A 23,074-nucleotide genomic window follows, 5' to 3' on the forward strand; every position below is an offset into this window, starting at 1 on the left:
TGTCATCTGCAAACTTGATGAATTAGTTGGAGGCGTGCATAGCCACGTAGTCATGGGTGAACAGGGAGTACAGGAGAGGGCTGAGAACGCACCCTTGTGGGACGAAGTGTTGAGGATCAGCGGGGTGGAGATGTTGTTTCCTACCTTCACTGCCTGGGGGTGGTCCGTCAGAAAGTTCAGGACCCAGTTGCACAGGTTGGGGTCGAGACCCAGGGTCTTGATCTTAATGATGAGTTTGGAGGGTACGATGGTGTTAAATGCGGAGGTGTAGTCATTGAACAGCATTCTTACATAGGTATTCCTCTTGTCCAGATGGGATAAGGCAGTGTGCAGTGTGATTATTATTGCGTCGTCTGTGGACCTGTTGGGGCTGTAAGCATATTGAAGTGGGTCTAGGGTGTCAGGTAGGGTGGAGGTGATATGATCCATGACTAGTCTCTCAAAGCACTTCCTGATGACAGAAGTGAATGCTACGGGGAGATAGTCGTTTAGCTCAGTTACCTTAGCTTTCTTGCGGACAGGAACAATGGTGGCCCTCTTGAAGCATGTGGGCTCAGCAGACTGGGATAGGGATTGATTGAATATGTCCGTAAACACACCAGCCAGCTGATCTGCTGGCTAGGGATACGGCTAGGGATGCCGTCTGGCTAGGGATATACACAGCTGTGATTATAATCGAAGAGATATCTTTTCGTAGATAATGCGGTTGGCATTTGATTGTAAGGGATTCTAGGTCAGGTGAACAAAAGGACTTGAGTTCCTGTATGTTGTTATGATTACACCATGAGTCGTTATTCATAAGGGATACACCCCCATCCCCGTGAATACACATTCGGTACACATTCTGTACTAACTGTCATTTTTATTCACCCCAAAATACTAATATATTACAAAAGATTATCATGATGAAAGTGTGTGAAATGATATCCAATGTTATGTAAGCTTGTTGGAAAGAAAACACATGCTTGTCTTCCTATGAGTAATAGCATAGCAAGCAACATAGCAACATAGGTTAATAGCATCAATACATTACCCATCCCCCAACACTGTCAACCAAGAGTCAATGCCAAACCAATTCACCTTGGTGGTGTGCAGACTGGTTTTATATTATTCTTAACGATTTCACACAAACCAGAAAAAAATGCACCAATATGTCTGTGAAACTATGTTCACAGTATTATGAATGAATTGTGGTTTATTTGGTATAATTTCGTTGTGTGAATGATTTTACTAATTGCATTAGTACTGTACAAAGTTAGAGGTGCGCTATTTGATAGATTCCCCCGCTCCCCCTACTTCGGGATCCAGTTTGGAGACCTGAGGACAACCTACTCCCGCCCCCTCCCCATCTCGTACTTCTGAGTGGGAGACCTTCCCACAAGAGCACCAATGATAAACTCCTGTCTAAACATACTCAACTGAATTACTACAGGTCTGGTGGTAGTAGAACATCCAGAGGGGATGATGATTGAGGGTTGTCTGAGAGAAACTAAACTCTACTGTGTGGGAAAGAATGAACCTAATAGCCAAATCTGAATAATTGTGTGTAAAAAGTGTGTCAAATAGGGTGGTGTGTTCATTATTATACAACCGGTGGGTCTAATCCTGAATACTGATGGGTTAAAACCGCATTCCACAAGTTACCACCGGCTAAATCTATGATGTTAAATTGTCTATTAACTCTGTTCCATCTAACTGCACTGTCTCATCAGCCCAGCAAGGCAATTTATAACTTTGATTTCCACTATAAAAAGCATCTAGACATTATCTCACATTTTGTTTAGACTAACATTTAGTTTTCAACAGCGGAGATTTGCAATAACCTTGCTGTCTGTCTCTCCGACATCTGCAACATTGTTTCAATTTTCAAATTCGATCTCCAGCTGTCCCATAGTAATGAACATGTCAGGAGTCAGGATGAGATAGACACGTAGGCAGCTTTTCTCAGCCAGTCAAAGTCATGAATAGTAAAGAACTATCAATAAAAAACAGGTGAAACGAAACGAAGTGCAGCTAGTTAGCAGTCTTTCCAGTTTCAGTTTGAAGTGATTGTTTTAGCTGTGTTGTTGGCTAGCTCAGTGTCCTGACGAGAGAGCACATTTTCTATGCCAGGTGAAATTGCGCATCATTAGCTCATTGTTATATCCAATTAAATGTCACTAGAAAACAGCTTAAACAAATGCAAATTCATGCCAACAGTAAAGCATCCTGAGACCATTCATGTGTGGGGTTGCTTCTCAGCCAAGGGAGTGGGCTCACTCACAATAATGCCTAAGAAAATAGCAAGGAAAAAAGAATGGTACCAACACATCCTCCGAGAGCAACTTCTCCCAACCATCCAGGAACAGTTTGGTGACGAACAATACCTTTTCCAGGAGCACCTTGCCATGAGGTAAAAGTGATAACTAAGTGTTTCGGGGAACAAAACATCGATATTTTGTGTCCATGGCCAGGAAACTCCCAGACCTTAATCCCATTAAGAACTCAATCCTCAAGAGGCGGGTGGACAAACAAAACCCCTCAAATTCTGACAAACTCCAAGCATTGATCATGCAAGAATGGGCTCCCATCAGTCAGGATGTGGCCCAGAAGTTAATTGACATCATGCCTGGGCGGATTGCAGAGGTCTTGAAAAAGAAGGGACAACACTGCAAATATTGACTCTTTGCATCAACTACATGTAATTGTCAATAAAAGCCTTTGAAACTTATGAAATGCTTGTAATTATACTTCAGTATTCCATAGTAACATCTGACAAAAATATCTAAATACACTGAAGCAGCAAACTTTGTGGAAATTAATATTTGTGCCATTCTCAACTTTTGGCCACGACTGTACATAGTGTACATTTACGTGTGGAGTGTTAAATCGAATCAACCAGTTTTGTACTTTTTGTGCATTTTTAGTCGTTACAGGTGTCTTGATGTAACACCAGCCTTTCTGTGTAGTCATGTGTGACGCACTTCAGCCAGGCTAGTCTTGATCTAGGCCCTGTGGTGCTATTGGAACAAGTCATAGTACATTCCAGCAAAAGAATCCTACAGCTATACCCTAATATCCCAAAACCTTACCCTAACAAGGATACAATGTTACACATACTTCAAAGAGTGATGGAAATGTCAAATTGAAAGCAAGTATTTGTTAAACAAATATGCATTTATTTTATTTTTCTTTAGTTCAAGTTGACTGTAAATATATTTTGTCAAAATAAATTCATTTAAAAGTTCACTTGAAGTTCACTTGTCACTCAAGCGTCATGTATATTTTACAAAAGTTAGTTCAAGCTGACTGTACATTTTGATGCACTTCAATACATTTAACAAAAATGTCAAATTAAAAGTTACCTTGAAATGTGTCACTCATATAACATCACGTACAGTACATTTTACAAAATAGATTTTTTAAAACATTAATATGCTGAATTATTTACTGGTTATTGGTTTATTTCAACAAATTATTAATTTGTATTTTGTTCCTAATGAATCAGACATTTTTCAAGTTCTTCTCTCATCTTTTCAAATTTGCTTATAGTCTCCTGACACAATTCAGATGATTTCTTGATACTTGTCATAAACTCTGAACCAATATCACGGGCACTGCCGATCTTTCTGACATCCCCAAAGATATCACTAACAATACCTGAGAAGACAGATAACTCCCTTTTCAAGTCTACTGCTTCACTAAGAATTCTAGCACTCAGTTCAGATGCTCTCTTAAGCTGATGTGGCTCATCTCCAGCTCGGGACATGGAAGACATTGTAACAAATTCTTTTATATCTGCATCGATACGATGCAGACGATCCACAATTGGTCCGGTCCACTCTTGACCAAAAACTTTTTCTCATAATCCGCCAAGGTTTCTTGGTTTGTGACGTCATTAATAAGGAGGAGTTGAACAATGTGTTTATCATAAATTAAACCTGGCCATGTCATTGTAAAGGTTTTAGTATTGCATGCACATAATACTGGATCACACCTAATCATTTCCCATTCTTTTATTTTAGTGTTCTTTTAATTCAGTTTAAGCATAGTCCAATAATATTTTAAAGAGATGTCCACAGAATTGTGATAATATAAAATTGCATTGAAAAAATACAATATAATTGCTCAGAAGGTGTGATGACTGACTCCCAAAGCCAGATAGATAGAGATGGATGCATGCTCAAGTTTGTTTCACAATAAAAAGTCATGCTTGAGGTTTCCTAGTTCATTTGACACTGGAAGAAATATATATAATTGTCAGACAATGTTATCCAGAGGAAAAACACAAACCCATAACCCACCCACCAATTACTGTTTCTCATTTAACTTGTTGGGGCCGTGGTTCCGAGGTGGGAACATAAATCAGCGGAAATTTCAAGTATAGTTTTTGATAAAACTCAAACTTACATTAAAATGCACATACAATGTACTGAATTAAAGCTACAGTCGTTGTGAATCTATCCACCAAGTCAGATTTGTAAAATGCTTTTCGGCGAAAGCATGAGAAGCTATTATCTGATAGCATGTATCCCCCAAAATACTTCAACGTCACCTAACGACAGATTTTGCGATAGCCGGGGGCTACTCAAAACGCAGAAATAAAATATAAAACATTCATTACCTTTGACGAGCTTCTTTCTTGGCACTCCTAGATGTCCCATAAACATCATTTTGGGTCTTTTTTCGATTAAATCGGTCCATATATAGCCTAGATATCAATCTATGAAGACTGTGTGAACAATGGAAAAAAAGAGCGTTTTCTAACGTAACGTCATTTTTTAAAATTAAAAAAGTTGACGATAAACTTTCACAAAACACTTCGAAATACTTTTGTAATGCAACTTTAGGTATTAGTACACGTTAATAAGCGATAAAATTGATCACGAGGCGATGTCAATTCTATAGGTGTCCGTCTGGAAATGCTGTCCTGATATATCTCAACCAAAATATCCGGTCGGATACAAGAAGAAATGGCTTGTCTCTTCTTTGTTTGACCAAGAAACAAATCGTAGGCAAATGACAAGACTGTTGACATCGTGTGGAAGCTGTAGGTATTGCAACCTCGACCTAATTTAATCCGGTTCACCTTTAACAATCCTTGAAAGTGGCGCATGGATATTTTTTTCCATTTTCAGTGATCAGATTTTCCTGCACATTTCGATGAAACGCACGTTCTGTTATAGTCACAGCCATGATTTAACCAGTTTTAGAAACGACTGAGTGTTTTCTATCCACACATACTAATCATATGCATATACTATATTCCTGGCATGAATAGCAGGGCGCTGAAATGTTGCGCGATTTTTAACAAAAAGCTGCGAAAAATTTTCAAATCCACAGCGAGGCGTTTTTTAAAAATTTGTTTTTGATTTGCTTACTACGATTTCCTTACTTCAAATTAGGTTTTTGGCTGAGAGCTTTTATACATTTTATTTATTTTCTCTCTCAAAGCCTGTTATAAGACTGGGAATATAATTATATACATCTACAAGTGGTGCATTTGTAATTTAGTTTGCACAAGGGATTCACTTTAATAAAAACAATTTTTTTAATTCTCTCTTTTTGCTGTTTGAGCCACAAACAAAACACGACTTTAAAGAGCGTGTCTGTGAGTTTAGGTTTAAGACTGCACTCTCACAGACATACTGTGCGAAGAGAACATGTTCTATTTAGGCTTGTACCTCGTTTGGGGAGGTTCTGTCTGAGATGGGGGGAGGGGGTTGAATTGTTCAGTTCTAATGTTGTCATTCTGTCTTTTTATTTTTTTCTGTACTTTTCCCAAACATCTACCACCGTACATTATTACTCTGAGAAAAGTTATTCTGTGGTTTTTGGGTGCTCATTGCTTTTCCATTCTATGCTCTAATGACAGGGTTGTATAACGGGAATGCCCAGAGGGGACGAAATACTGCAAGTACATTTCGTGGAACATCAAAGGGGTTAATAACCCGGTGAAGCGTAAGAGGGTGTTGACGCACTTAAAGGGTTTGAATGCAAATGTTGCATTTACATTTACAACATTTTACATTTAAGTCATTTAGCAGACGCTCTTATCCAGAGCGACTTACAAATTGGTGCATACACCTTGTGACATCCAGTGGAACAGCCACTTGCATCTAAATCTTTTTTTTTTTTTTTTTTTGGGAGAAGGATTACTTACCCTTACTTACCCTATCCTAGGTATTCCTTGAAGAGGTGGGGTTTCAGGTGTCTCCGGAAGGTGGTGATTGACTCCGCTGTCCTGGCGTCGTGAGGGAGTTTGTTCCACCATTGGGGGCCAGAGCAGCGAACAGTTTTGACTGGGCTGAGCGGGAACTGTACTTCCTCAGTGGTAGGGAGGCGAGCAGGCCAGAGGTGGATGAACGCAGTGCCCTTGTTTGGGTGTAGGGCCTGATCAGAGCCTGGAGGTACTGAGGTGCCGTTCCCCTCACAGCTCCGTAGGCAAGCACCATGGTCTTGTAGCGGATGCGAGCTTCAACTGGAAGCCAGTGGAGAGAGCGGAGGAGGATTTGGATAGAAAACACTCTGAAGTTTCTAAAACTGTTTGAATCATGTCTGTGAGTTTAACAGAACTTATTTAGCAGGCGAAACCCAGAGGACAAACCATTCTGATTTTTGAGGTCACTCTCTTTTCAATGGATTTTCATTGGAAATCCAGATTTCTAAGGGACCTTTTTCATTTGTGTAAAGAAGAAGGCGCGTGACCAGATAGCTAGCTACAGTTTGTTTTCCTCCTGTATTGAACACAGATCATCCCGTCCTCAACTGTATCGATTATTTACATAAAAAAATACCTAATGTTGTATTGCAAAAGTAGTTTGAAATGTTTTGGCAAAGTTTACAGGTAACTTTTTAGATATTTTGTAGTCACGTTGCGCAAGTTGGAACCAGTGTTTTTCTGGATCAAACGCGCCAAATAAATGGACATTTTGGATATATATCGAAGGAATTACTCGAACAAAAGGACCATTTGTGATGTTTATGGGACATATTGGAGTGCCAATGTGACAGGTTAAAGGACATATTCATAGCTTGTTATACATTGAAAAGTATTAGTAAGTTCATAGTATGTGAGGATCTTAAAACATCTAAGGTTAAAAAGATGCATTCAGTATTAGTTGATAGAGATTGATAACATTCATATAATTGTGTTAAAGTTCAAATCTGTCAAAGGGTACGAATTGTGAGAGTAATGTGTAAACGTTATATTGATTACTTTATTTTGTGGTGCCTAAAAGTGTTAATCTGTGATCTACGAAATGCTCTTAAGCTAATGAGCCGGAGATCGATTGCTCTGGTCTCCACGCATATTCCTGGGGAAATTCGCGGTCTTTTCTCATTGAACTAAATGTTGACTTGAGAATACAACACCGTATCACTCTCGTGATTATTTCTCCCCTGTTTTCAGGGGCGTAACATTTTTGGAGGCTCCGCTGAGATTGCTGCTCAGATGTCCAGTTTCCACACCCTGGTCGCTGAATTCCGAGCCAGCTAAATCTCCACATAACAACTCAGGCAGGCTGCAGTGAGGAAAGTGTTGCTGTTTGGGGGAAGTTGGAAGTTAGTGGTTAAGTACGTGTCAACTGATGCCATTGATCGACCATCAGAGACAGTAAGGACCATCTAATTCAGAGTCAACTCCTGCACAGTAAAAGTTCCTCCTGTTCTGTCAACATGACAAGTGCCTTGGAAGAACTACAGGAAGAGGTAGTAGGAGACAAATTACTAGAGATATGTGATTTCCTTGAAATATCAGGCGAACAGAGAAGAGATGTTAAAGACAAATCCCGCATAGCATTAATGACTCGCATTACGATGTTCCTTGAGAGAGAGGAAGTCACAGAGTTAGAAGATGGCGGCATGTCGGAATTGTTGCTACTTAGAGACGAAATGACAGAGATGATATGCCATCTGCAAAGTGTCCTGTGAAGGAAGCCAAAGCTACGATACCCGCAGAACTGTTAACAGAGTTAGCTGAACTTAAGACAGGTGTAGCTTCTCTAAAAGGTCTCAGTGCAGAGATTGCTCAGATTAAGGAGACATTACAGCAGCCTATGTTTCAGTCACAGCCTTGTGCCTATGCCCCACCCCCAGTTAGGAGGCCAGATAGGGACCCCCAGCCACCTGTTTCCCAGCAGCAGTATTACAGCAACTACAGTCGGTCCCAAGCACTTGACCCTGCACAGCATCAATATGCACCTAACCGGTATACCAACCACTCTGCTCAAGCTCCAAGGAGGTGTTTTGTCTGCCAGCAGGCCAGAACAGATGCACGCTGCACACACTGCTTCCGATGTGGGAGTGGAGAACATTTTCAAGCTGGATGTAAAATCCGGGGAGCCAGGCCCCTTTAAACGGAAACGGGTTACCGCTGAGGGACGAGTGTTAACCGTAGCTACCAAAAAGTCCCAGAAATGTGCAAGTTGTGCCAGAGAAGAGTCATTTGAGAACCTGAAACAATGTTCATCATGTAAAGAGACACTGTACTGTTCCAAAGTATGTCAAAACCAACATTGGACTAAACATAAGAAAAAATGCACTCACCTGAAAATTGACTCTACCAGTGAAAGGTTTTCCTGCACAGAGAAAAATGGAACTGATCATCCCAGTGCTGGTAATGAAAGGCTGTCACCTATCTCATCCCATCATAGGTTTCAATGTTATCGAGCACATCCTGACAATGACCGAAAAGACTAAACGATACAGCACAGTAAAAACAGCTTTCCCAAGCCTCAAAAGAAACAAGGTGAGAGCTTTTATACAGGCTGTTAGCGCAGAACAGACAGATGAATACGCAGTGAAAACCAAGAAAGAGAAGGTTGCTGTACCAAAACACAGTAGCATTCAGATTGAGTGCCGTGTAGCTTCCCAGCCTTTCAAAGATGACATGACAATGCTTTTCCAGCCAGACCTGAACCCGCAGTGGCCAGATGACCTTGAGTTCTTTGACACACTAGTCAGAGTCAGTAAAGGTGTTTTTCCAGTTATCCTGCTTGATGTCTCTAACCCCACTGACCACGACATTGCCCTGCTAGGACGCACAATAATCGGTACAGTACAAACCATTATGACTGTGTTACCTGCCCAAGTCTTTGAAAAAACTGTCACCTCAGCCACAGTGAATCACACCAGCGTTCGAACCCCATGTACTGCTACTGAACAGTGGGATCCACCAGTAGATTTAACTCACCTAACCGAAGAACAGAGAGAGGTTGTTAGGCAAATGCTTAGAGAAGAGTGTCACTCCTTCTCCAGATCAGACAATGACATTGGCTGCATTGAACGATTGAAAATGACTATTTCTCTAAAGGACTCTGAACCAGTAAAGCGCACATACATGTCAGTGCCCAGGCCACTGTATCAGGAGATGAAGGGTTACATTTATGACCTCATAGTCCAGGGCTGGGTTAGGAAGTCAAACTCTTCATATTCCTCACCTGTCGTGTGCGTTCGTAAGAAGGACGGGACCCTCCGGTTGTGTATAGATTACAGAGATCTGAACAGAAAGACACATCCCGACCGCCAGCCCATCCCTCGGGTCCAAGACATCATGGACAGTTTAGGTGGTAATTCCTGGTTCTCCCTCTTAGATCAGGGGAAAGCGTATCACCAGGGGTTCATCTCTGAAGAAAGCAGACCACTGACAGCATTTGTGACACCGTGGGGACTCTATGTGTGGATACGTATGCCATTCGGCCTCATGAACGCTCCTGCAGCTTTTCAGCGGTGTATGGAGGAGTGTTTGGAAGGGCTCCGGGATAACATCTGCATTCCTTATCTGGACGACACGCTAGTTTTCAGTAACACATTCAACAGCCATGTGAATGATGTGTGAAAAGTTTTGCAGCGTCTCAGAGAGTATGGCATTAAACTCAAACCAAGTAAGTGTGATCTCTTTAAACCCCAGGTCCGTTATTTGGGCAGAATAGTGTCTGCAGAGGGCAGCCGAGTTGACCCAGCCGATTTTGAAGCAGTAAGAGCATTGAAAGAAATCAGACCAGGGACTGTGGGCCAGCTCAGAAAAATGCTTGGTTTACTCACGTACTACAGACAGTACATCAAATACTTTTCTAGGAGTGCCAGCTGCCTGTATGACCTCCTGAAAGCAGATTCAGAGAAATTACCTGACCACCCACGGAAAACAAAAACAAAGAAAGTAAGTCATGTGGTGCCCTCAAACAAGCCAATCCTGTGGACTGACCAGCATCAACAGGCACTTGAACAGCTGATTGAGTGTTTGCTTCACCCACCAGTTTTAGGTTTCCCTGATTTCACTCAGCCATTTGTTGTACACACTGATGCGTCACACCAAGGCTTGGGAGCAGTTCTTTATCAAAAGCAAGAGGGGAAGCTTAGGGTCATTGCTTATGGCTCTCGAACTTTAACAGCAGCTGAGAAGAACTATCACTACCACTCGAGCAAGCTAGAATTTCTAGCTCTAAAATGGGCAATCACTGATAAGTTCCATGACTATTTGTACTATGCTCCCACCTTCACTGTATACAGCGATAACAACCCGCTCTGCTACATTCTGTCTACTGCAAAACCGAACGCAACCACTTCCAGGTGGGTTGCAGACTTGGCTGATTTCCACTTTACAATAAAGTACAGGCCAGGCAGAGAGAACGGTGATGCAGATGCTTTGTCAAGGATGCCACTGGATGTAGAGTCACTGATGAGAGAATGTTCTGAGGAGCTTCCACCAGACACCATCGCCGCCACGATACAAGCAGTTGAGGTACAGAAAGAGGCTGTTGTACCTTGGTCATTTTCAGCTGCATCTATGTCAGTATCAGCTGAAGGTGAGACAACCACTGCAACAACCAGCTCGATCCCAAAAGATGGGATTAGAGAAGCACAAGAATCTGATCCAGTCATCCGTCCTGTGCTCAATTTCAAACTGTCGGGTTCCAAACCGCCAGTTAAAGAGCAAAAGAAATTCAGTCCAAAGACAAAATGCCTATTCAGAGAATGGGACAAATTGACAATAGACAGTGATGGCATTTTGTACAGAATCACTACAGCCCGCAAGCAGTTAGTTCTACCAGAGCAGTACAAAGGTAAAGTGATGGAAGAGTTGCACAATAACATGGGACACCAAGGTACTGACCGCACTGTATCACTAGTACGTGACCGCTTCTTCAGGCCATATATGCAATCTGACATCGAGCACTATGTGACTAAAAGGTGTAGCTGTGTCAAGCAGAAAAAGCCAGCCCATGCAACAAGAGCTCCTCTGACAAACATTATGACAACACAGCCATTTGAACTGGTATGTATAGACTTCCTTCATCTCGACAGATGCAAAGGGGGATATGAGTACATCCTCGTGATTGTTGATCATTTTACACGTTTCACTCAAGCCTACGCCACCACATCAAAGTCAGGTAAAACTGCTGCAAATCTCATCTTCAATGATTTTGCCCTGAAGTTTGGGTTCCCGTCCCGCATCCACCATGACCAAGGGGGAGAATTTGAAAATCAGTTGTTCCATCAGTTAAAGAAACTCAGTGGCATGGCGGGGTCCAGGACAACACCCTATCACCCGATGGGAAACGGTCAAGCGGAACGCATGAACAGAACATTGTTGCAAATGTTAAAGACACTAACCGAGACACAAAAGTCAAACTGGAAGGAGTCTCTGAACAAACTGGTTTATGCCTATAACTGCACCCGTTGCGAAGTGACTGGCTATTCACCATTTTATCTTCTGTTTGGGAGATCACCCAGGCTTCCAGTTGATATGCTCTTTGGATTGTGCACAGAGGCAGGTTCCAGTAAGCAGCGAGAATACGTGGAGAACTGGAAACGAGGGATGGAAGAAGCATACGCCATTGCAAATGAAAATGCTCAGAAAGCCGCTGAAAGAAGTAAGAAGTACTATGACACTAAAGTTAGGAGTTCAGTGCTACAGCCTGGTGAGCGAGTTCTGATTAAAACCTGACACCAAGAGGAGGACCAGGAAAACTCCGTAACTATTGGGAAGATGAAATTCACACAGTGGTGAGACAAATGGGTTCAGACCTGCCGATTTATGAATTGAGACCAGAAAAGGGTAGGGGACGCTCCAGGGTCCTGCACAGAAATCTGCTCATGTCCTGTGACCACTTACCTTTTGAGACACAAACAGAAATGACCAAAGTGGACAAAAGTCAGAAAACGAGGAGACACCAGCCTGCATCACAGACTCTAGATTCTGATGAAGATAGTGGGGATGAATATGACTTTCATCATGAGCCGCTACAGGTTCCCACATCTCCTACAGTACCTGAGGAGAGGAATGCTGAACCAGCGAGAGAGTGGGAACACAGGCCCTCAACAGTGAAACAGACAGTTGCAGTGCCAGTCCCTGATACGCTACCAGCACAGCCTCTTGTTGAAAAGCGGCTGGAGGAGACAACAACAGTTAAAGACCTGCCTGCTGAAAATTTGCCTGATGATCGTCCACCAAGTGCCTTTCCTTCATATACTGATGCTTCTGAACCTGAGGAACCAGCCTACCAGCTGCCACAAAGAGAGAGACACCCTCCAAGACGTATCACCTATGATCATCTTGGTATCCCTTCCTGCTACAGTATACAGCCACAGCCACAGTTGTTCCCTGTCTACTCTGCACCAGGACTGGTTCCATGGCTGCCATCACTACAGCAATGTTACTTTCAGCCACCTTACATGTATGGGCTTCAGCAAACATGAGGCTACAGAGTTGACATGTTTGACCATGGACTACTGTCAGATTTCACAGACTGTCAAAAGAGACAATTTACAGACTATGCATATAGATCATTCAAATTGATGGACTGTTGATCAATAGTATGAGAAAATACTGCTTATGTTATATAGCTGGTCAACAGATATGGACTGTGAATATAACTTGTTAGTTATATTTGAACTGTGACCCGTGACTTCTGCTCAAGTACTACCTTACAGAAGAGGATTTTTCTAGGTCCAGTGCATACGAACTGTTGAAGAAGACAATGTTGGTAATGTTGGGACAACATTTATTTTGTCGGGAGAGTGTGACAGGTTAAAGGACATATTCATAGCCTGTTATACATTGAAAAGTATTAGTAAGTTCATAGTATGTGAGGATCTTAAAACATCTAAGGTTAAAAAGATGCATTCAGTATTAGTTGATAGAGATTGATAACATTCATATAATTGTGTTAAAGTTCAAATCTGTCAAAGGGTACGAATTGTGAGAGTAATGTGTAAACGTTATATTGATTACTTTATTTTGTGGTGCCTAAAAGTGTTAATCTGTGATCTACGAAATGCTCTTAAGCTAATGAGCCGGAGATCGATTGCTCTGGTCTCCACGCATATTCCTGGGGAAATTCGCGGTCTTTTCTCATTGAACTAAATGTTGACTTGAGAATACAACACCGTATCACTCTCGTGATTATTTCTCCCCTGTTTTCAGGGGCGTAACACCAACAAAAGAAGCTCGTCAAAGGTAAGGCATGAATTATTTTTATTTCTGCGCCTGCAGGGTTGAAATATGCTTCTCTCTCTTTGTTTACGGAGGTGCTGTCCTCAGATAATAGCATAGCTTTCGCAAACTATAGTTGTAAAACAGGGATCTCTAAGTTCATTACGAAAAACACCAGACTGATACCGATCAGGATTATTTGTGAGGATAACATCAAGAAGAGTAGCCTTTTCTCGGTGTTTGGAGTCATACCTTGTGGGATTGGTGATAATCTGAGAAAGATTTAGGGAGTCCCATTGCTTTATGGACTTGGTCAGGTGGTTTAAGCATGTCCCAGTTTAGTTCACCTAGCAGGACAAATTCAGACTTTGTGTAAGGGGCCAGGAGAGAGCTTAGGGCAGGTAGGGTACCGGCCGGTGCTGATGGAGGACGATAACAGTCAACAAAGAGCTATTTGAAAGTTTAATACTTATAACCAGTAAATAAAATTGTTTGGGGACCGACTTGGTGGAGACAACCGAGCACTGAAGGTGATCCTTGGTAAAGATTGCCACTCCCCCACCTTTGGAAGATCTGTCTTGTATAAAAAAGATTATAACCAGAAAGGTTAACATCAGTATTCAAAACACTTTAACACCTTAACCACGTCTCAGTACTGACCAACACATCTGGATTGGAGCTGTGAACCCACACTTTCAATTGATCCATTTTATGTAATAAGCTTCTAGTGTTAACATGCAGAAAACGCAGGCTTTTACGGGAGCAGAAATCAGTGAAGCAGATATTAGAGCACAAGTCAGAATTGGGGCTAACAACAGTAGATGGGCCAAGGTGTACATGCACATTTCCAGATATCATCAACAATAATACAATCAAGGCACGGCAAAGGACAGGGAGAGGTCTGCAGTGTTGATTTATGACATTTGAGTATGCATTAGGAGGTTCAGGCCAGGGCAGATGATGAACAGATCACCAGGTGGAATCCAAGCAGAAGTGCAGCAGACAATGGGAGTAGGTGTCACCCACTAGGGACAAGATTTTATTTCTGGAGACAGATTTCTTGTAGAGAATGCCAGTGGATGGTCTTTGTACAGCAGTAGGGGGCTTCAGACTAAACACTATTCACTCACATCCAGGTTGTATGGTGTTTTCAGGGATCTGGAGCATCAGCGGGTAAATAGTACCCGCAAAACACCAGGCTGAACATCAACAGTGATGAGGCAAAACACCAGGCTGAACATCAACAGTGATGAGGCAAAACACCAGGCTGAACATCAACAGTGATGAGGCGAAACGCCAGTCTCAACGTCAACCGTGAAGAGGTGACTGTGGGATGCTGGCCTTCTTGGAAGAGTTGCAAAGAAAAAGCCATATCTCAGACTGGCCAATTTAAATAATGGTGGAACAAACTCCCTCACGACGCCAGGACAGCGGAGTCAATCACCACCTTCCGGAGACACCTGAAACCCCACCTCTTTAAGGAATACCTAGGATAGGATAAAGTAATCCTTCTCACCCCCCCCCCTTAAAATATTTAGATGCTCTATTGTAAAGTGGCTGTTCCACTGGATGTCATAAGGTGAATGCACCAATTTGTAAGTCGCTCTGGATAAGAGCGTCTGCTAAATGACTTAAATGTTAAATGTTAAATAACATATTAAGATTAAAAGAAAACAGACACTGGGCAGAGGAACTCTGCCTAGGAGGCCATCATCCCGGAGACGCCTCTTCACTGTTGACGTTGAGAGTGGTGTTTTGCGGGTGCTATTTAATGAAGCTGCCAGTTGAGGACTTGTGAAGCCTCTGTTTCTCAAACTAGACACACACACTCCTCCCACTCCCCACACTCCTCTTTCTATTCTGGTTAGGGCCAGTTTGCGCTGTTCTGTGAAGGGAGTAGTACACAGCGTTGTACGAGATCTTCAGTTTCTTGGCAATTTCTCACATGGAATAGCCTTCATGTCTCAGAACAAGAATAGACTGACGAGTTTCAGAAGAAAGTACTTTGTTTTTAGCCATTTTGAGCCTGTAATCAAACCCACAAATGCTGATGCTCCAGATACTCAACTAGTCTAAAGAAGGCCAGTTGCATTGCTTACTTAATCAGAACAACAGTTTTCAGCTGTGCTAACATAATTGCATTCTAATGATCAATTAGCCTTTTAAAATGATCAACTTGGATTAGCTAACACAATGTGCCATTGGAACACAGGAGTGATGGTTGTTGATAATGGGCCTATGTAGATATTCCATAAAAAAATAATTTACAACATTAACAATGTCTACACTGTATTTCGGATCAATTTGATGTTATTTGAATGGACAAAAAATAGCTTTTCTTTCAAAAACAAGGACATTTCTAAGTGAGCCCAAACTTTTGAACGGTAGCGTATTTCACTGAAAATCCCTCATATTTATTTTTATTTATTATTTAAAGTTTATTTTGAGATGTATTTTGAGATCTACTTTCAAGAGTGAACTATTGTATTGTATTTATTTATTGTTGTGATGTCATCAACAGGAGCCATGCATTTACTCCTCAGTTTGCTCAGAGCGTGAGAGGTATGTATGCAACGATCTTTTGAATGTTCACAAATGCACAAGAAAAGACAAGCAAAAGTTTTACCGTTACATTACTGTTTATAGGAATATATATTATTGTGAATGGGATAATGTTCGAGTGCAACTTTGCAAGGTTAGCCCAGCTACCGCTAGCTTTGTTGCGGGAGAGGGTCTCTTTCATGTGCAGACGGCGTGAGTTTTCTAATGATTTTCTCACGCAAATTCTGCAAATTCTGTCTTTTATCAGGCAAATATACACTGCTCAAAAAAATAAAGGGAACACTAAAATAACACATCCTAGATCTGAATGAATGAAATATTCTTATTAAATACTTTTTTCTTTACATAGTTGAATGTGCTGACAACAAAATCACACAAAAATTATCAATGGAAATCAAATTTATCAACCCATCGAGGTCTGGATTTGGAGTCACACTCAAAATTAAAGTGGAAAACCACACTACAGGCTGATCGAACTTTGATGTAATGTCCTTAAAACAAGTCAAAATGAGGCTCAGTAGTGTGTGTGGCCTCCACGTGCCTGTATGACCTCCCTACAATGCCTGGGCATGCTCCTGGTGAGGTGGCGGATGGTCTCCTGAGGGATCTCCTCCCAGACCTGGACTAAAACATCCGCCAACTCCTGGACAGTCTTTGGTGCAACGTGGCGTTGGTTGATGGAGCGAGACATGATGTCCAAGATGTGCTGAATTGGATTCAGGTCTGGGGAACGGGCGGGCCAGTCCATAGCATCAATGCCTTCCTGCTTGCAGGAACTGCTGACACACTCCAGCCACATGAGGTCTAGCATTGTCATGCATTAGGAGGAACCCAGGGCCAACTACACCAGCATATGGTCTCACAAGGGGTCTGAGGATCTCATCTCATTACCTAATGGCAGTCAAGCTACCTCTGGCGAGCACATGGAGGGCTGTGCGACCCCCCAAAGAAATGCCACCCCACACCATGACTGACCCACCGCCAAACTGGTCATGCTGGAGGATGTTGCAGGCAGCAGACTGTTCTCCACACCGTCTCCAGACTCTGTCACGTTTGTCACGTGCTCAGTGTGAACCTGCTTTCATCTGTGAAGAGCACAGGGCGCCAGTGGCGAATTTGCCAATCTTGGTGTTCTCTGGCAAATGCCAAACGTCCTGCACGGTGTTGGGCTGTAGGCACCACCCCCACCTGTAGATGTCGGGCCCTCATACCACCCTCATGGAGTCTTTTTCTGACCGTTTGAGCAGACACATGCACATTTGTGGCCTGCTGCAGGTCATTTTGCAGGGCTCTGGCAGTGCTCCTCCTGCTCCTCCTTGCACAAAGGCGGAGGTAGCGGTCCTGCTGCTGGGTTGTTGCCCTCCTACGGCCTCCTCCACGTCTCCTGATGTACTGGCCTGTCTCCTGGTAGTGCCTCCATGCTCTGGACACTACGCTGACAGACACAGCAAACCTTCTTGCCACAGCTCGCATTGATGTGCCATCCTGGATGAGCTGCACTACCTGAGCCACTTGTGTGGGTTGTAGACTCCGTCTCATGCTACCACTAGAGTGAAAGCACCGCCAGCATTCAAAAGTGACCAAAACATCAGCCAGGAAGCATAGGAACTGAGAGGTCACCACCTGCAGAACCACTCCTTTATTGGGGGTGTCTTGCTAATTGCCTATAATTTCCACCTGTTGTCTATTCCATTTGCACAACAGCATGTGAGATTTATTGTCAATCGGTGTTGCTTCCTAAGTGGACAGTTTGATTTCACAGAAGTGTGATTGACTTGGAGTTACATTGTGTTGTTTAAGTGTTCCCTTTATGTTTTTGAGCAGTGTACTTGTATGGGAGTCCAGATAGCAGCACTAACTTTTTGTCACAGTAATGAGTGAAGAGGTGTGGAGTCAGGCGCAGAGAGCAAAGATGTGGGCAAAACAACACGCTTTAATGTCCCGGAAACACAACATGTACAAAGTGAAAACACAAATGAACAGAAATATAAACGGACAGCGTGAAACCCAAAATGCAAACAAAAAGCACTCAACCAACATAACAGACGAACAAGCCCGCACGAAACAGAAGCGGGCTAAACAGACTATATATACCCTATCAAAACAACCAAACTAGAAACAGGTGCTACCAATTAGACAAAACTAAACGAACACAGAACGGATCGGCGATAGCTAGTAGACCGGCGACGACGACCGCCGAGCGCCACCCGAACAAGAAGGGGAGTCACCTTCGGTAATATTCGTGACAGTACCCCCCTCCTGACGCGCAGCTCCCGCAGCGCGCCGACGTCGGCCTCGGGGACGACCCGGAGGCCGAGGCGCTGGGCGATCCGGACGGAGGCGATGGAATTCACTCAACATGGATGGGTCTAGAATATCCCTCGCCGGAACCCAGCACCTCTCCTCCGGACCGTACCCCTCCCAGTCGACGAGGTACTGCAAGCCTCTCACCCGGCGTCTCGAGTCCAGAATAGCTCGTATCTTGTACGCCGGGGACCCCTCGATGTCCAGAGGGGGTGGAGGAACCTCCGGTACCTCATTTTCCTGCATGGGACCAGCTACCACCGGCCTGAGAAGAGACACATGAAATGAGGGGTTAATACGATAATACGAAGGAATTAATAATCGATAACAAACCTCATTTATTCTCCTCAGGACTTTAAATGGCCCTATACACTGCGGACCCAGCTTCCGGCAGGGCAAGCGGAGAGGCAGATTTCGGGTCGAGAGCCAGACCCTGTCCCCAGGTGCAAACACGGGGGCCTCACTGCGGTGACGGTCAGCGCTCTTCTTCTGCCTTATACTCGCTTGGCGTAATGACTCCTGGACTGCCCTCCAGGTCTCCTTAGAGCGCTGTACCCACTCCTCCACCGCAGGAGCCTCAGTCTGGCTCTGATGCCACGGTGCCAGGACCGGCTGGTACCCCAACACGCACTCAAATGGTGACATGTTGGTAGAAGAGTGGCTTAGTGAATTCTGGGCTATTTCTGCCCAGGGAATATATCTCGCCCACTCGCCTGGCCGGTCCTGGCAATACGACCGCAGAAACCTACCCACCTCCTGGTTAACTCTCTCCACCTGACCATTACTCTCCAGGTGATACCCTGAGGTAAGGCTGACCGAGACCCCCAGACGTTCCATAAATGCTCTCCAAACACGGGAGATAAATTGGGGGCCCCGATCAGAAACTATATCCTCGGGCACCCCGTAGTGCCGGAAGACATGGGTGAAAAGAGCTTCCGCAGTCTGTAGGGCCGTAGGGAGACCGGGCAATGGGATAAGACGGCAGGACTTAGAGAACCGATCCACAACGACCAGGATAGTAGTGTTACCCTGAGAGGGGGGAGGTCAGTAAGAAAATCCACCGAAAGATGGGTCCACGGCCGTTGTGGAACGGGAAGAGGTTGTAATTTACCTCTTGGCAGGTGTCTAGGAGCCTTACTCTGGGCGCACACCGAACAGGAGGAAACATAGAATCGCACATCCCTCCTCAAAGTGGGCCACCAGTACTTCCTCTCAAGACCTCTCACTGTCCTATAAACACCTGGGTGACCCGACGAGGGTAGACAATGAGCCCATCGAATCAATTGATCACGAACAGCCAGCGGCACGTACCTACGACCCTCCGGACACTGTGGAGGCGTAGGTTCCCCCCTTAGTGCCCGCTCGATGTCCGCGTCCACATCCCATACTACCGGTGCCACCAGCTTAGCTGCCGGAATGATGGGAGTTGGATCGATGGACCTGTCCTCAGTGTCATAGAGTCTTGACAGCGCGTCAGCCTTAGTGTTGAGGGAACCTGGTCTATATGAGACAGTGAAACGAAATCTGGTGAAAAACATGGCCCACCTTGCCTGACGAGGATTCAGTCTCCTAGCTGATCGGATATACTCCAGGTTACGATGATCAGTCCAGATAAGGAAAGGGTGCTTAGCCCCCTCAAGCCAGTGTCTCCACACCTTCAGGGCCTTAACCATAGCCAACAACTCCCTATCCCCACATCATAATTCCGCTCCGCTGGCCCGAGTTTCTTAGAAAAAAAAGGCACAGGGGCGGAGCTTCGTGGCACACCCGAACTCTGTGAGAGCACCGCTCCAACCCCAGCCTCGGATGCGTCCACCTCTACTATAAACGCCAAAGAAGGGTCCGGATGTGCCAACACCGGCGCCTTAGTAAACATCGCCTTCAACTTATGAAAAGCTCCGTTCGCCTCTGCTGACCACTGCAAACGCACCGGTCCCCCCTTCAGCAGTGAGGTAATAGGGGCAGCTACCTGACCAAAACCCCAGATAAACCTCCGGTAGTAATTGGCAAATCCCAAGAACCGCTGCACCTCCTTTACCGTGGTCGGAGTCGGCCAATTACGCACGGCCTTAACGTGGTCACCCTCCATTACCAACCCGGAGCTGGAAATACGATAACCCAAGAAGGAAACTGATTGTTTAAAAAACTCACATTTCTCCGCCTTCACATACAGGTCATTCTCCAGCAGTCGTCTAAGAACTTTACGCACAAGAGATACATGCGCAGAGCGTGTAGCGGAGTAAATCAAAATATCGTCAATATAAACCACTACACCCTGTCCGTGCAGGTCTCTGAGTATTTCATCCACGAAGGATTGAAATATAGCTGGAGCATTCTTTAAACCGTATGGCATGACGCGATACTCATAATGGCCCGACGTAGTGCTAAATGCAGTTTTCCACTCATCTCCCTTTACGCACCAAATTATAAGCACTCCTGAGATCCAGTTTAGTGAAGAACTGCGCTCCGTGAAATGATTCCACTACCGTAGCAATGAGAGGTAGTGGGTAACTAAAACCCACTGTGATGGAATTTAGACCTCTATAATCAATACACGGACGCAAACCACCATCTTTTTTCTTCACAAAAAAGAAACTCGAAGAGACAGGTGACATGGAGGGCCGAATGTACCTCTGTCCCAGAGCCTCGGTGATATAATTTTCCATAGCCACCTTCTCCTCCTGAGACAAAGGATACACATGACTCCTGGGAAGTGCAGCGTTAACCTGGAGATTTATCACGCAATCCCCTGCCTATGGGGTGGTAATTGGGTCGCTTTCTTTTTACTGAAAACGATAGCCAAATCATCATACTCAGCTGGAATGCGCACGGTGGAAACCTGGTCTGGACTCTCCACCGTTGTAGCACCGATGGAAACCCCTACACACCTGCCTGAACACTCATCAGACCACCCCTGTAGAGTTCCCTGTTTCCATGAAATCGTAGGATTATGAATAGCCAGCCAGGGAATCCCCAGAACAACTGGAAACGCAGGTGAATCGATAAGGAACAAACTAATTCGCTCCTTGTGATTCCCCTGCGTAATCATCTCCAACGAAATTGTGGCTCTCTTCACCAGCCCTGACCCTAATGGTCGACTGTCTAAAGAGTGCACGGGAAAAGGGGGGTTTACTTTTACTAACGGAATCCTCAACCTCTGAGCGAGTCCGCGATCTATAAAGTTTCCAGCTGCGCCTGAATCTACCAGTGCCTTATGCTGGAGAGAAGGAGAATAATTTAGGAAACAAATTAATAGAAACATGTGACCAACAGGAAACTCTGGGAGAGTGTGGTGCTTACTCACCTGGGGTGACCGATGAGTATTCTGCCTGCCCTCATGATTCCCAGATGAATTCCTCCAGCACCGACCAGACGTGTGCCCTCTCCGGCCACAACTGGTACAGGAGGAGCTTCCTCCTCCGATCTCCCTTGATGCGGTACCTCCTAACTCCATCGGAATAGGGGCAGGAGGATCAGGAGGTAGAACTGACAAGACCCTTTCAGAACGTCCACGAGCAGCTAGCAGATGGTCCAACCGGATCGACAGGTCTATCAGTCCATCCAGGCCAAGTGTAGTATCCCGACAGGCCAGCTCCCTACGGACGTCCTCTCTCAGGCTACACCTGTAATGGTCTATCAGGGCCCTGTCGTTCCACCCTGCTCCCGCAGCCAAGGTCCGGAACTCCAGCGCGAAGTCCTGCGCGCTCCTCGTCCCCTGTCTCAGATAGAACAATCTCTCACCTGCCGCACGACCCTCTGGAGGGTGATCGAACACGGCCCTGAAACGGCGGATGAACTCTGGGTAGTTGTCTCTCACCGAGTCGGGCCCGTTCCAGACCGCATTAGCCCACTCCAGGGCTCTACCAGACAGGCAGGTGATGAGGACCCCTACTCTCTCCTCCTCTGAGGGGCCGGTCGAACGGTGGACAGGTAGAGGTCTAATTGCAGCAGGAATCCCTGGCACCCTGTCGCTGTTCCATCGTAATTCCTCGGAGGCGTCATGTGCAGAGCGCTGGAACCGGATCCAGATGGGACAGATGGTAGAGTTGCTGGTGGGAGGGTCGGTGGAGTAGTAGGGAAACCACTCCTCTCCCAACGATCCATCCTCTCCATCATCTGATCCATCGCTGATCCTAGGCGATGGAGGATGGATGTGTGATGTTGGACTCTCTCCTCCATAGTGGGAAGAGGAGTGGTCGCTGCTCCTGCTGACTCCATAACGAGGTGCGGGCTTCTGTCACAGTAATGAGTGAAGAGGTGTGGAGTCAGGCGCAGAGAGCAAAGATGTGGGCAAAACAACACGCTTTAATGTCCCGGAAACACAACATGTACAAAGTGAAAACACAAATGAACAGAAATATAAACGGACAGCGTGAAACCCAAAATGCAAACAAAAAGCACTCAACCAACATAACAGACGAACAAGCCCGCACGAAACAGAAGCGGGCTAAACAGACTATATATACCCTATCCTAACAACCAAACTAGAAACAGGTGCTACCAATTAGACAAAACTAAACGAACACAGAACGGATCGGCGATAGCTAGTAGACCGGCGACGACGACCGCCGAGCGCCACCCGAACAAGAAGGGGAGTCACCTTCGGTAATATTCGTGACACTTTTGCCTTGTGACGATTTTATATTTCATGTTTAATGAGCCTAGATAGCTGTTGTTCATTTTGTTACCTGTCTGTGCATTTAAAAAATGGCGTTGTTGCTTCATTAGTATGCCTCAGTTATAATGGTACAATAGTACACTCTTACACAAATATTTAGCACTTATTAGCAAATT

At 44.6% G+C, this 23,074-nt stretch overlaps 2 protein-coding genes across 2 annotated transcripts in view; both read right to left on the reverse strand.

Moving 5' to 3' along the window:
- The window catches only part of LOC127915517 (uncharacterized), a 208,139-nt gene that overhangs the window by 127,321 nt on the left and 57,744 nt on the right, over nt 1–23,074 (reverse strand). The gene's annotated exons all lie outside the window — the stretch shown is intronic.
- Nucleotides 17,890–22,187, reverse strand: LOC127916137 (chromobox protein homolog 2-like). The gene is made up of 2 exons (XM_052497478.1): nt 21,585–22,187; nt 17,890–18,545 (listed from the first exon to the last, which is right to left on the reverse strand). The coding sequence occupies exons 1-2, from the start codon at nt 21,617–21,619 to the stop codon at nt 18,149–18,151; spliced, it is 432 nt and encodes a 143-aa protein (XP_052353438.1). The 5' UTR covers nt 21,620–22,187; the 3' UTR covers nt 17,890–18,148.

The sequence above is a fragment of the Oncorhynchus keta genome, chromosome 35 (genome assembly GCF_023373465.1).
Source record: "Oncorhynchus keta strain PuntledgeMale-10-30-2019 chromosome 35, Oket_V2, whole genome shotgun sequence".
Classification (NCBI taxonomy): domain Eukaryota; kingdom Metazoa; phylum Chordata; class Actinopteri; order Salmoniformes; family Salmonidae; genus Oncorhynchus; species Oncorhynchus keta.